At 40.5% G+C, this 15,584-nt stretch overlaps 1 protein-coding gene across 1 annotated transcript in view; it reads right to left on the bottom strand.

Annotated features, from left to right (window-relative positions):
• epas1a (endothelial PAS domain protein 1a) overlaps positions 1-15,584 on the bottom strand; it is a 17,378-nt gene extending 1,794 nt beyond the window's left edge. Inside the window, exons 1-11 of the mRNA XM_027002651.2 lie at positions 15,173-15,584; positions 8,592-8,782; positions 6,285-6,430; positions 6,075-6,159; positions 5,201-5,319; positions 4,888-5,090; positions 3,299-3,405; positions 1,418-1,565; positions 1,119-1,315; positions 113-273; positions 1-4 (exon numbers count right to left, since the gene is read on the bottom strand). The exon at positions 1-4 is cut by the window's left edge and continues 104 nt beyond it. Coding sequence (XP_026858452.2) covers positions 1-4; positions 113-273; positions 1,119-1,315; positions 1,418-1,565; positions 3,299-3,405; positions 4,888-5,090; positions 5,201-5,319; positions 6,075-6,159; positions 6,285-6,430; positions 8,592-8,782; positions 15,173-15,198 — 1,387 coding nt within the window. The 5' untranslated portion in view covers positions 15,199-15,584. The remainder of the gene's footprint in view (positions 5-112; positions 274-1,118; positions 1,316-1,417; positions 1,566-3,298; positions 3,406-4,887; positions 5,091-5,200; positions 5,320-6,074; positions 6,160-6,284; positions 6,431-8,591; positions 8,783-15,172) is intronic.

The raw sequence follows: 15,584 nt of genomic DNA, 5'->3' as shown, positions 1-15,584 counted from the left end.
CAGACTGAAGACAATGAAAAAAGATACCCACCCCAACACATTAATGCTAACAGACATCCCACAGCTCTGCATTGCACCATGAAAACAAATTATACAAGAGGGAGGGATGTACCATGGGGCAGGTGTTGCGTTTGCTCGGTGTGGGTCTGGAGGGAACTTTAGCGAGGCTGCTCTCAGAACTAGGCTGAGGAGAATCAGTTTTCCACAGCTTACTCACTGTAGCCTCACTGGAGGAGTCATAGAATATAGGTGGCTCTTCAAACTGGTGACTTGCTGTGAAGGCAGGGTGCACAGATATCAGATAAGGCTACTACTGCCAAAGTTTGAACCTTAAATCTAACACTAAAGCTGGAGGCTATTCGAAACACTGGACAATATGCAATAAACAATAACAAGGGTACAAAAATAACACAAGACACATTGTTATGGCTAATATCCTATTATATACAGTCAGCTAATTTCTTGTTGTAACTACAGTGTAATATATAACTAACTGCATATCCAACAATGCATATTATAAAGAGTTGAGATTCAAAATGAGTAATGAGTAATGAGAAATGAGAGTTGGGACTGTGAAAAAGGGAAATGCTGTATGTTAAAAATGACCACAATTAGTAAACATAAATTAGCATACCCATTCAAACCCAGCATCACCAGAACCAGTACCACCACACAAGAACACACAACATTGCAAACAAAAAATAACAATGATTAAAAATCAATGCATTTATGCACATTTATTTAAAAAAAATTAAAAATTATTTTCAGTCTGTAATTAGTACAATAGGTAATGTGCCCATGGTCAGTCAAAGAAAGCACAATTAGCTGTAGAGCAAAGGGATCAAATCGATGTCTTTCCTGAGTTATCGTATAATGTGTACCCTGCTGCAAAGCCAAGCTACAACCAAGCCACTGTACAAAGGTTGCCACCACGAAGCATCTGACTCGGGCACTACTTGTGCGTGTATTGAGATTCCGAGGTAGAGAATTAATAACACTGAGAGTATTAATGGGAGTTCATGCATGCAGGAGGGTGGTGGACATGCCATCGAAGCATGGGGTGGAGTACAGACTGAAGTTGTTGTAGGGGTAGAGGTTATGGCGCGTAGCATTCTGACCAAAGTCCAGGGCAATGATGGTGTCGCCTGGTGTGGGTGCAAACTGGACCAGATCCTCGGGTTCCTCCTTGAGCTTAGGGAAGAGCATGTCGGCTGTGTCCGAGGCATCCTGGTGGAAGACCTCGCTTACAGTGTGGGGCTTGAATAGCTCCTCTGTCTGGTCCATAGAGAAGATGGTGGACTTCTCGTCAATGCCACTATAACAAGCACAAAGGCAGTGATGGTCACATCAGCACTAGCGTGAGGCGGTCGTGGCTCTTAGTGACGGTGAAACCTGTACCAGACTGTTTGAGGCTCACCTTAGGACGTAGTTGATGCACACGATGCCCTGAGGCTGAGAATTGCGGTTGTTGTAGATCACCGTGGCCTGCGTCTCCATCCACACATAGCCACCATGCTTAGCCAGCATCCGATAGTGACCGCTCACCACCTGGCCCTTAGCACACACTAAACACAGGAGTGCAGGAAAAATGTGAAAAGAGATACCAAACAAAGGACATACACTCAGTTAAACACAGACAGATGCTTATGGTGCTTATAGATGCTTAAGCTTGATGCTTATGGTGAACATAGTAGTTACTAACAATCTATTAAGCAGGAAAAGAACTGCATAGTTCAGTCCCTTATACTGTGAGTTAGACATAACTATTCATATCACATAATTTAATAAAAAAAAATGTGTAATCCATCAGACAAACTTTAGCATTTATTAACTCACATTTGTTTAATTGGAATTAAATGTTTTATTTAATTGTAATAAGTAGGTAAGTAAATCTTCTAAACAATACGTCACTTTTCCAGAACTTGGCTGCTTTCGTTGCATTTTTATGTTCGGTTTCATTTTCATTCATTTTCATTAAATGCTGCATTCTTTTTTTTCTGCACTTCATCAATAACAACAAATCTCATCATACTTTACAATGCGACACAGTAAAATACAATAAAATCCAAAATATAATTTTATAGAATTATTTATATAGAATTATATTTATATATAATTTATGCTGTACTCTGGGGTCACATGTCTAATTTCCATTCAGGGAAGCTCCAGTCATGAAAGGGCAGGTGTCTGATAAAGTAGCCACTCAGTTTATAATATAATGAGATGGTGAGAAAATCGAAATAGTTAAAAGTCTGTGACTGAGTATGTCAGCCATACTCAAGAGCTGAGAGAGCACATCATAGCGCACAAGTCTTGTTAGCAGTTTGTCCTCATGCTCCATAGATTGGCTGAACTGGCCTGCCAAACCTTTGAGCACTGGCAGATCACTTACTGAGGGAAGTCACAGGGCCAAAGTGTCAAGATTCCAGCCATTTCCATGAGCCAGACCCAGTGTGATCAGGAATAACAAATATGCAATCTGTGCCCTAGGGAATGCATTTAATCACCCACAAGCACAGGATAGTTTGGTTGCAGGCATGTTGATTTGATTATGTTATCTGGCCCAACTGATTGGAAATCAATGACCAAAAAGTGAAAGCGCAGACTAACAGCTTTAATTCAAACATATTTATGTATGAATGCTCATTTCAGCCTCTGTACACTGCTCAGGAAGTACGCATAAATGTGTCAAAGGCTACCATAAATAAAACATTAGCCAAGCATAACCTCGGAAGGTCCACCACAACATACAAACCACTGGTAAGCATCCAGAATAGAAAGGTCAGTTTATAGACCTCAGTCTATAAACATTAAATGATATTAAGCAAGAATGTAACGTTTGCACTGTGGCATCTGCTAAGCAAATAAACAGTGTGATGCAATAAACATTGAGTTTATAAATAACTCAACAATTCCTGGACCCAAGCTGGACATCTGCTTCTCTCACTCAGTGAGCCCATTGTAAGTGTCTCATATCCAGGAAAGTGGATAAGAAGCATAGATGTCAGTGCGTCTTTCTGGGGCTTGGTTATGACAGAAAGACATGATCAGTCAGTCAGTTAGCTCAAGTTAAGATCATAGTGCATTGTCATGAAAGGAACTACTGATGACCTCCAGTGTGTTTCAGGACTGTGCATGTGATATGTGTGGGAGTGAGCAACCCAGAGGGGATATGAAAGTATAATGGGGGTTGGTTGTTTTTTTTAAAGTTAAAAAAGGTTTATTTGTTGTTGTGCTTTTAATTTATAGACATACAATTGCTTAATCCACTGCTTGAAGTGAGAAGGTTTTTACTTACAATTCTGATGGCTCTTGGTCATATTCCCTGAATCCAGTGCATGATAGAAGTCATATGCTGAGCGTCCCACCAGGTCCTCTGGTCTGTAGCCCACCAGAACTTTCACCCTGTATAAGACAGATTGCACTGAATTAAGTAATAGTTATACTCATTCCTTATTCTTTCTCTTAGAATGCCTTACAGACATGTTTTAAGAATCTTTTTCCAGTGACACATGTTCAACAACACTGTTTCCTATACTGTAGAGATGTGTTTTAAGACTGAGTTGAGTGAAGATGCTAAAACAAAAGATAAAACAAGACCTCCACAAATCCTCCTCCACATAACAAGTGAAAAAACAGACCAATCAGTCCACTAAATGAGGCAAACCTGTGCTGCTGGAAGCCAAGGCAAACTTCACTTTAGTTCAAACTGCTGACAATCAGAGTGTTTGTTTTCTGGGACAATGAATCTTTATTGCTTTTTTTTTTTTTACTGTGTCTCATACCTTGGATATGTTTTCCAGCTTGTTCCAATAACAGATCATGCCGTACACTCCTGTATGTCAATGCAATGCAATTTTGACAATGTTTCCTTTTTGTGTGACTGATTTTATTATGATGCATTAAGCAGTTACAGTCATTAAACTCACAAGACCCTTCCACAACACATCAGCAAGATTAAAGGGACCTTTTAAATGAGTGCCTCCATCCTTAATCAAGTCTCCATTTATTTATCTCCATGATCAATAGCCTCATTGTGCCATTACTCCACTGTGATTGCTACTAATTTCAGAGCATGGGTCATTTTGGGTCTGAAATTTCCCTAATACAATCTTCTCTCCATTCCAAATCCCTAACACTCTTCCCTCCTTTACATATCCCTAACACATGTTTTCCTCCAGTCCATATCCCTAACACACTCTTTCCACCGGTCCATATCCCTAGCACACATCTCCATCCAGTTGCAGCAGGGAGCCTAATGATTATAAACATAAGTCACCTGTTATATAGAAAGCAAGCTTAATTAAAGCACCACTGTTCCCATGGGAACTAGTCTGTTTTCTAGGAAGCTAGATTTAGCTGCATATTAGCTAGTTGTGGATTTTATCCCCGACTCCCGCATTTATGCATGAGCACATGCACTGCTGACTACATGGGGTAGCTGCTTAGAGCTGTGACATAGATGGACTGCACACTGTGTGGCAGACCTGGACCATGTCCCGGCCCTCTTATCCACAACTCAGCTCCCCGTGCTTGTTATGTAAGAGAGCAGCTCCCAGAAGACTTCCAGAGGTCAGCCTACTCTAATAGACAGCCCTCTTAATCACGGTCCCTTATTACACAGTGCGATAATAACACAGGTAGTGCCATAACTATTGTGTCACAGAGGTGATTATAGATAAGAATGCCAGCCCTATTCTTGGTGCAACACATGACAAAAGCATATAACATGGTTTAATAAAGACATATAAACCACTAAATATTGCTGACATCCATTTATATAAATGCAAAATTCATTTTTGTTGACACACACACACACACACACACACACACACACACACACACAGTCATTAGAAATACAGAAGGCAATCAGTGTATTGTACATGCCTGTCATCACAACAGGTGAACTTCATGTCCATGCTGTGTCGGCTCATGAATGTCTTGCTGTCGAGGGGCATGTCCATGCTGGAGGGATGGGGGATGGGCTCACACAACATTACCACACAGGTTACCGGTGGCTCGGTGAAACTGCACAGGATGTTAGGAGGGCAGCTGGTGTACACCTTCAGGTGGCCCATGCAGTGCAGCACCTGAGGGAGGAGGTGGACACCACGTCAGACCTATTGAAAAAGGCCACCCCTACTGTTCTCATCTTAGCACCATTAGCAAAGGGTTTAGACGAGTGTTTACGTGCCCTCACCTTCCAGCCAGCTGATTTGAGGTTGACAGTACGTCCTCTGCTGGTCACAGTGCACTTCATCCTCATGAAAAAGTCTCTCTCCATATTCAACTCCTTACATCTCCTCACATACACTGCTCCTGATCGCCACAATGTCATTAGAATATTAAAACATTTACTTGTACAATCTTTTTGAATCTCAAAAAAAAAAGGTCTACCTGGCTTTGGTGGTAAATGGGTTGTACTCATTAGAGGCAGAGACCTTTGGTCTTTGTTTACTGACTGGGTCATTTTAAAGGGGCCAAAGTGCAGCCAGACTGAGCAGACCTGCTGAAACCCCTGCTACAGTATAACCAGTCAGTTCTGATATCTCAGGGAGATTATATACCAGCAGCCAATCAAAAGCCAGGGAGGGAGTTTATAGAAAAAATGGGTGAAGAATTGGGAACAAAGCAGAGAAGAGAAGAGATTAGAGAAGATTAGAGACAGAAGAATGGGAGAGCACTGTGTCCAGGGACCTAACTGTAAGCCTACATAAGATCAGTTTAACCCTGCTGATGAATCCAGTATTAGTGTTTCAGTGACCCTACTTGAAATCTATGAAATCGGAAAAACATTAGAGCATGACTATAAGGCTTCTGGACCAGAGTGGCAAATCTCTCAGAAAGAACTACTTAAAGAATGTACAAAATGCATCATCAAAACCACGACAACACGTCATGCATATGGGCATCTTCATGGCTTCTATGCAGAGATACAGAAGAAACAAGCTTTCTGCTTTGGGCCATTTGGGTATAAAGATTAACATGCCAGTCTAGACATCACAAAATGCAAATGTAACAACAAAGTTCCAATGTAAAAAGGAACTTTCCTCATGTACTACACACATACACACCTGTTTTGACACTGAGGTTCTCTCGGATCTCCTCATGATCGCAAGGGTGTGTAAAATCAAAGATGCTGTGACCTGTTAACTCCACCTGAAGATGGTTTAAAGCGAACACAAAGTTTATATCAGAGACATGGTTTAGAAAGAAACATCCAGCCTTCCTCTCCCACTGAGATCTGTATGTATTTGAGAGACAGCAAAAGTAAAGGGCATCACCTGTGTCAGTCCAATGAATTTACTGACGTTTTCTGAGAGGAAGATCATGTCCCCTTCTGATGTCACCACAAGAACAAAACCTTGCAGAGACTTTAGGTACAGAGTGTCCATCTGTGTGTCCTCTTTTGGCTGTCTCTTCACGCAGCCTAGGATTTACAGATAGATAAGAAACAAAAAATAAGTTTGTGTGTGTGTGTGTGTGTGTGTGTATGGTGTGTGTGTGTGTGTGTGCGCGTGCGCGCGTAAGTGTGTGTGTGCGTGCATGTATGTGTGATTGTGTGTGTTGTCAATTTTTTTTCTTGCTCTTGCTAAAAAACTTGGGAACTACAATTCTTCAAGTCAACACTTCCCTGCAATCTTGAAAGACACAAAAACAAATGTGTAGGCAAACACAGAAACAGAAACACACACAAATACACACGTTTATTCAAAGGTTGTTTGAGTTTTATGCTTATTCAAATCTTTAAAAACAAATCTAAATTTATAGTCACTGAAATGCTACAAAAAAAAAGCAAAATTCTTTATCTAAGTAATTTACCATGTGAAATGAGACAAACCTCACATTTAACATCAGCAGAGAAGCGATGCACACAATACCACTGAACAATCTCAAGAACCTGAGGCAATAACTAAAGCCAGGCCCCATGCTGGTAGGTGGACCTGCTTCCCCTCTGATAAGAGTTTCCTTCCCTGACTGGCTCTTTGACCCCACTGGCCATCGACATTGTCCATGGAGTCTGCTGTAGGCAGAGGGCCAAGCATCTGCTTGCATCTTCAGCCCCAAGGCATTTGAAAGGGCTTTGCCCCACCATGTATGGCTCCTGTGCAGGCCCAGCTAACCTGCCCCTGCTCCAGGCTCAAACACTCTGGACATTCTTTCATAACTCTCTGTCAGCCTATGTCAGAGTGGGAAAAACTGTCCCGCTTTACGCACTTGTCTCTGCATTCTTATGCCAAAGCTAAGTTATGTCCCTGCTCACTCTCTCTCTCTCTCTCTCTCTCTCTCTCTCTCTCTCTCTCATGTAAGCAAACTCATTTAAGTGCAAATTGCAAAAACAACAAACATCAAATAAAAATGATAATGCTCTGAAGTATAACAAGTTGTTGGTCATGTGAAAAAACTGAACCTGGAAGGTCCCTACAGTCTGGTGAGGTATGGAAGTCACATCAACTGCAAGCAATTTACAACCAAGTCCTAGATATGATTATTTTATTTTAGATTATGCTAATTTGGATATTTACCTATAAAAGGCACATATCCAGTATAGATCAAAGTTCAAAGTTTATACATAGTCATACATGGTATAACTGGCAGTGAAATGCTTTTTGTAACTGCTCTGTCCGAGCCAAGGAGATACAGGGAAATGGATGTGGTTTGATGAATAAATAAATATGTAATGATGGTAGATGTAGTGTCCAAATAAAGAAGTCATTCTGAACTTAAACCTCATAGTCATTCATTTCAGATCCAATATGCTATATTACAAAGCCAAACATCAAAAACCGTCACAATACAATAATTTATGCAACACATTGTGCTATATAATTTTACATGTGAGATTGAACTTTTGACTGAAGTGACAATGTACTAAACTAAACCTTTAATATTAAGCCTAAATATTCTTCAACCTTAGCCAAAAAGAAAAACAAATTTACCTTTTTCATCTTTGTCTGCAAAAGGACAATGTCTATAAATCAAATGCATGTAAATGTGTGTGCACCACAAAAACAGACCCACCCACACACCCATACACACACACACACACACACACACACAAATGCAATTACACTCCACATAGCCCCAGGATGATATTTTATGTAGTTATGTCTGACTAGACACATTTAGGCCCAACATAATATATTGCTGAACAGCATATGACACCAGCTTGAGGCGTTACTCATAAATTGGACGAATATGTCTAGAGACCTCTCATACAAAATCAGGTGAGATTTCATTACACAGACACTGAGTGTGTTTCTTATGGTCTCTCCTACTGGCATCATATTATTACAATTAAATCCACAATACAATATTATTCACCTCTCATTTCCTCTTCAGGAGGGCAATATTGCATCTGCTCTTCCTCAACCCAAAGTAAACAAATCACACCCAAGGTTACAGTAAGACAGCAGCCATGATATACACTAAAACTAAAATGAGCACATACGTAATTATGAAAGGCTGATAAACAGCACACGAGCGCACACAAACACGTGCCTCACAGATGAGTAGCGAAGGTTTTGTATCCCAAATGATAGGTATCATGACAGATATTCTGTGTGTGTGTATGTGTGTGTGACCCAGACCTGATCCTAGAAGCTTGCGCGTGCGGAGGAAGCTGAGGGTCAGCCTCATGATGGAGGCTTTGTCCAGGTGAGTGCAGATGGTGCGGGGCAGGGGCAGCTCGTGGGCTAGCTCGTAAAACACTTCTGTCTCCTTACTGCGCCTGCAGCGTGCCGCGTCACGAGACTTCTCCTTCCGCCGCTCTGACGGGTGCCTGGTGGCAAGGGTCAAAGGTCAACAATTCAGTCATGTGACGACATCAGAGTGCACGTCTACCACAAAATTCCCTGAAAAAACAACAGTGCTATCTATAAAACATGATGGCTATTCCAGGCATCAGCCCTTGATTGTATTGCAGACCAGAGCCAGAATGTCTGATGGGCTTTTCCGGCCTGTACCTGTGGAGGCCAGTACTGCTTCCTGTTTATCTTAAGGAAATGATGGGTGGACATGCTACCTCATCACCATCACAATGTGTGGAGCCAGACAACAATATGAATGATATGTGCGATATGAAACTGGCCAGTAAATGTGTGGGTGAGATATCATTATGATGGTTTAGTTCAGATGGTTATGCTGGATTGCTGTTCAACAAAACATATTTTGAAATGTCCTGAAAGTTAAATATCATGGCTGGTCATAATATAAGGACTACATTTTATAGAATATGATAATATAATCATACATAATATTGGCACTACTTTTCATGGTTTCATATGAGTGAATTGTAGCAAATGTCAGTGTGGGGAATATATAATATGGTACAGCTGTGAGACAGAATTGTTGCTTTATCATAATAGTTAAGAGATCCTGTATTGTAAAAGGATATGATATAACATGCCAGGCCAACAGCATTGCGGTCTGTGGCTTCTCACCTCGGCTTTAGAAAGTGTGGCAGAGAAAGGTGAACTCCACATGCCCTGAGTGTGGTACACCACTGTGGTCAGTGCCACACATGCTGCTACAATCTTAGCACCACACTGGCTCAGACTCCTGCTCATTCAGCATTCATTTCTTTATAAAATCGAAGACCACCAAAAACACCACCTCCAGTGTAATGCACACACAGACACACAGAGGAACAATACGCAAAAAAAAACAAACAAAAAAAAAACAAACCAAAACCACTGCAAGATGGACGCAACCATGACTTTGTAGGGCTGCGGGCTGGGAGGTCAGGAGTGTGGGAGATCTGGTTTTGGTAGAATATTTCACAGCGGAGTTTGGTGGTGGAACGGCAGGAGCGGCGGCCGAGTGTAAAAGTCCCTGCCTAGCTCAGAATCTGCACACAGTATTCATAATGCAGAGCAGCAAAGCGTGGGGCTGCAGAACTCTGATCCAGCTCAAAGTGTTCATAAAACAGAGAACCAGAGTGTAGTGTTGCAGAATTGCACTAACCTTCACACTATAATACAGCTACATATCTAGCAGCAGAAACATAGCCCCTCTATGAACCCTCAGTTTCTCTTTTTCTTCTAAGATAAAAGTTATCTGTGGTGACTGTTCTGCAACTTCTTAAAGCTATTACTCAAAGTGAACATAGCAAGTAAATGCAAGTTAAGAAATACGCAAGACAAAAGACATTTGTCTGCATATGCCAGACAAAAAACATCTTGGAAAATGTTTTCACATTTAGGGAATCAATAAGCAATGCCTTATGCACTATTATGATGCTCTACAGATTCTGAAAGTTAGGAAATGGGCCTGTGGATTCATTTTGCACTCCACTACAATCTACTAGATTTACAAGGAAAAATCAATCTAAATATTTTTGCTCAATATTTTACAATTGTGCTAATAGTTTCAGAAGAGGAGAATGTTTCCATACATTTAAAAAATGAATCTTCTTTTTGACTTTTTGATTTCTGGCTGTATTATGATGTTATTTATGGTATCAGAAAACAAATCATTACAATGAAACAAATTAGAAACTGCCATCCAAATGTAAAAGGAATGAGGCACTAGGGGAATATGTATGGGAAGAGTATTGGAAGACAACTAACCCTTTATTTTACAGCTTTAAAACATTTATCCTATGCTAAAATAATTGTATAGGATTAAACCTTTTTATTCAGGTTGTCCTTTTCTGGCGAAGGGTCTTAACTCAGCTGTTTGAAAATGCCAGCCAACTGTTTGCTCAACAACACATGACTCAGGTGAGCTCTCTGAACCTCAAACACCATTAACACACACCTAAACACACAGCATGTGCCTGCATGCTACAGAGAAACAGACCAATTTGCTCAGTATAATTACGTATTTTTTTTAAATATAATTTTGTGGAAACGTTAAATCTGTACTAAATGTCAGTTATATGTCAAAGAGGGGTAATATACAATCTCGTTTTACTCAGGCAAGTAGCCAAGGCACCCAAGGCAAGAAACAAGGCACATGGAGATGGAAGTGAAAGAAACAAATGATACTGTATACACAAGGGCCTTGGGAGCTTGGTTGAAAGAACCAAGAAATGGACATACCCTCATTCTTAACATCTGAAATATGGGCTGAATCAGTGTAACACCTCACAACCTGCAATCCATAAGAATGTGCTTGGCGGAAGTCTTCTGTACAGTTGTTGAACAAACACTGCCCTCTCCAGACATGGCTAAAGCCTCTGATTGCGTTAGATGAAACCACGTATCTGAGGTCCTCTCCAGTTGCATGCATTTGCTTTTGAAAGCTCAAAAGTCACAGGCTGATTTTGCTATAAATTGATTTAATAGATTAACTCTTCCAAAAAACACACAAACCTAGTTAGATGAGGAATGTAGGTTCGGTGGTCAACTCACACTCAAGAATGTGAGCTATACTCAGAACTGAGGACAACTATAGCTCAGGTGGGACAAATAATTTGAGAAATAACTGAAGTTTTATACTTTTTTGCTATAATCCTCAAACAAAAATTCAATTGAACAAATTCATATGAGAATGATCTATGTTAAACTAAAATGGATCAGCAGAATACTGAGCTAGCACACCAAACATGGGGTTCATTCTACACACAGCCTGGTCCTAATCTTAACTCCATTATCCAAATGGAAAAATGGCACTTTTAGCATTTTATCTGCCAACACGTTTTTGTATAATCATGAGAACATTTTGTCCTCATAAAAACTGTATTAATGCCCCCACAAAGACAATCACCTATGTGTGTGTGTGTGTGTGTGTGTGTGTGTGTGTGTGTGTGTGCGCGTACGCGTGTTTCAAACACACATGCACAATAGAGCTATAAAGATCATGGACACCAACTGCTTATTTCATGTTATGCAATTTCATTGGTACAGATTCTGTATCATAAAAAAGCTGTAGTGTAAACACAGTACATTACTTGGTCATGCAACTACACATTCACATACCTGTTCAAGTAACCAAATACTTATTGGGTAGGAAGAAACAATAATTAATTGAGTGGCATGTTTGGTTTGGACTGCATTTTATCTCTGTGCTCTCTCCTCTGCCTCATTCCTCCTGGCTCTGCTCATCAGAACGGAGCTACACAGTGCGCCGTCCTCAGGCTCCTGGCCAGCTTCCACACTCCCTTGCTGCAGATTCCCACCTTAGGCCCCTACTCGAAACAACTCCAGATTTCACAGGCCAAAGAGCTTCTGGATATGTGCACTGGAGGAATTTGTGTGCTGCTGTAATATTCGATAAAAAGAAATGGTGGGCCATGTGGAACTTCACATTTGACATGTCTGTGTTACTTGCCCTAGTCACATACTACCTCATTCACACAGTTATTACCCTTAGAATTAATTACAAAATTACTTAAGTGACAGCTATTTACTAGCCACTCCTCTCTTGACCTACCCTTATTGATTGCCTTTGATTAAATGTGTCAGTCAAGCACTCACTGGACAATTAAGGTGAAACGTCATCATAAACTTTCAAGTAGCTGTTTGCACTGTTTGTGGGACAGGGATGAAAGAAGGGAAAGCGAAAGAAGGGCAGGGGCAGAAATTGTCACTATTTCATGTTACGTACACTGACAGATGGCAAACTGTTCCTATCCTCCATACCCTATAAGGCTTTTAAAAAAAAAAACAGGCAGTCACATGACTGCTGAGCTGACCCTTGGCCCCTTTCACACTCACTTTCTCCTCTATTAACACGATTATACCAGAATTCAAAGCCAAGCCTCACACACGCTGGTTTCTGACATTATTGTATTGCCCCAGCTGCATATATGACCAGTGATTAGCACAGCAATCTATCAAGAAATTAACCATTTATCAGCTATATGGTTAATGGGGCTCACGGCGCTACTACACTGAACCATATGCACTGCAGAATGAAAATGGAAGGTGAGCGCTGCATGCAGATGAAGACAATGTCAGAACTGAATAAAGGGAGAGAAAGTGATTGCCTCATTTTAACTCAGACCTGTTTCTCTCTTTCTATTTTTCTTTCTTTCTTTCTTTTTTCTTTGTTTGTTTGTTTCTTTCTGCTTCTTTGACTCCCTCTCCCTCTCTCTCTCTCTCACACACACTGACACACACACACACACACCTGTGCCATCTCATCTTCCAAGGGGACAATTTAGCTCAAAGTTCACACTCTGAAGACATCACACTAAATTATAGAGTTGACAATGGAATTGCAGCAACATGAGCCAAACTGAATCTGAATCCACAAAAAGGCCAACAGTCTGATAAAGCGGCAGAGCACAGAAGACCAGGCAGAGGCTGCCTTCACGTGTTTTCGGCTGCACTGTTCTTGCTACCTGCCTCTCTGTGCTTTTCCACACTCTGAAAGGGAGGTGAACAATTACCTGCTAATCTCCATCTGCACTGGAACATTATGTCCCTTCTAGCAAGCAACGGATGGCCTAAGTACAACCACTGAGAACAAATCAGTCCTTCTTTAAATGTCCCTTAGGCATCCAAAGGTAACAGCAGCTTACCACCATTATTAATGTTCTCTTGGTGTCTAATTATCTGTTCTTTAACATTTGATATCATAAACTAAAAGGTGATGGATTATAGATTATATATTATAAATACAACCACCATACAATCAACCTACAATTGTAGTAATTAACAAGGAAGAGATTATATAATGTGCATAAAACAAAGCATGAGTAGTGAATGATACTGACAGTGATGAATTGTGAATATGTGATCATTGTTTTCATTCAATGTGTCCTTCACTGTGATGGTGGTTAAAAGGTACTCAGGGTTGTCTTTTTAAAAAATACAGAACAAAACTTTTACTCAGTACACATCCTCTCTCGCTCTCTCTCACACACACACACACACACACACACACACACACATACAAACAGCGAGAGAGAGAGAGAGAGAGAGAGAGAGAGAGAGAGAGAGAGAGAGAGAGGGGTATAAAAGAGTAATGTTTACTTAAGGGTCTGAATCAATTACTAATTTTCCTCATTTTCAGTTGATTTCATCATGAGAATCCCATGATTTGCTAAGCTTTTTACATTTCAAAAAGAATTCAATATTTAGGGATGAAGGCATGTGAAGAAATCATTGCAAACGTGTATTTTTCACATAAGTAAGCTTTGTTTTTTGTTTAATGTCTTAACCTGCATTCAATCAGGAGCGGTGCCGTTATGTAGACCTGCTCTATTTCAAAGGATATATGTTGGGGAGGCACAGGCTTAAAGTGATCGTTTCGTTAAAAATACAAAGTACTACACAGAGTGTAAGACAATTGTACGGGAAAATGTGTCTGTGTTAATTATTTGATTTACTTAGGTAGCGCTGACTCTTGATTTACAATCACCAAAAGACTATAAAACCAGGTACCTGACTCATGTCCTATTTTATTTAACGTTCAAATAAACTCAGTTACACTCAGTTTGAACTTTAAAACAATCTTAATCCGTTGCTCAGATTTACATGACTTTGTTGGCTAGTTCCTGGGGACTGTTAATAACAATGTATGTCTACTTTCTCCATGTTCCATTTAAATTGGAAACCAATTTATTAATTTTCAGCTTTACATAGGAAAAAGTACTTATAGTAAGTATACAAACATGATCTTAGTTGGCTATATAGGCACTGGCCTACAGTCCCTTCACCAAAATTATATATCAGTGTAAACGGGAGTGATAATCGGGATTTTGACAGCTAACATTGGCTACGCGACGATACCTTTTCTCTGTCCAATTTATCCACGGAATTTAAAGAGCTCGTAAATTCATTTTCATAATCATAACTGAAGCAAACTGTACGTCTTTGCCCCGCGCCAACATCCATGTTATGTACGCAAATGATCGTTTTGACTAAACGACCTCGCAATTAGATCCCAAACATGTCATTTAATTTAATCGAAAACACACCCGCTATTATTAGTACAGTTAGATGAAATCCGTTAAATTAATGCATTAAACACATGAAGCGTCCCTGTCAATCTGTTCTGCTAAAGTTAGTTCGAACAGGATATGGAATCCGTGGGTTATCAGTCTGCCCAGTCGATTGTCAATATAAGTCACTCCACCACATTCAAATAATTTTGCGGTAAATAAAATCTCATTTGAGATAAAGAGAAGCACAAACAACTACACATGCACAATACAAAGGCTTACTATAAACCTATACTGGATGAAGAGCTGAAAGGACAAAATCCTCATGCGTCTTACCTTTTCTTCTCTTTTTCAGTAGTCATGGTTGACAAATGTGAAAGGTTCCAAATCGGACGCAGTTCACTCAACTGTTTGGCACAGCAACAAAAACTTTTAACGGTAAAACTCGGCAGTATCCACAGGTGGCGCGTGATCAATTATCTCTTCTCTTTGATGTCCATTGTTGGAGCTCAGTGTAATTTTCCATGAATGGTTGGAGTGGTAAGTACAGTCTAAGCACACTGCCGAGGGTCGCGCTCCCTCTCCGATGTGAAATAGACTGGTTAGGCGTAGGGCACTTTAAAGGGCAATAGCTATAGGCTTTCCGAAGTTGTCCTCCACCGCGTGTCTAGGTGAGTGCCGGTCCACGTCTCCCAAGCAGTCTTCCTGCGCGCCGCCGGCCCGCTGTCAGACGCTTGCTAAGTCTGCG

The sequence above is a fragment of the Electrophorus electricus genome, chromosome 14 (genome assembly GCF_013358815.1).
Source record: "Electrophorus electricus isolate fEleEle1 chromosome 14, fEleEle1.pri, whole genome shotgun sequence".
NCBI classification, from domain to species: domain Eukaryota; kingdom Metazoa; phylum Chordata; class Actinopteri; order Gymnotiformes; family Gymnotidae; genus Electrophorus; species Electrophorus electricus.
This window is presented reverse-complemented; position numbering and strand designations above follow the sequence as displayed.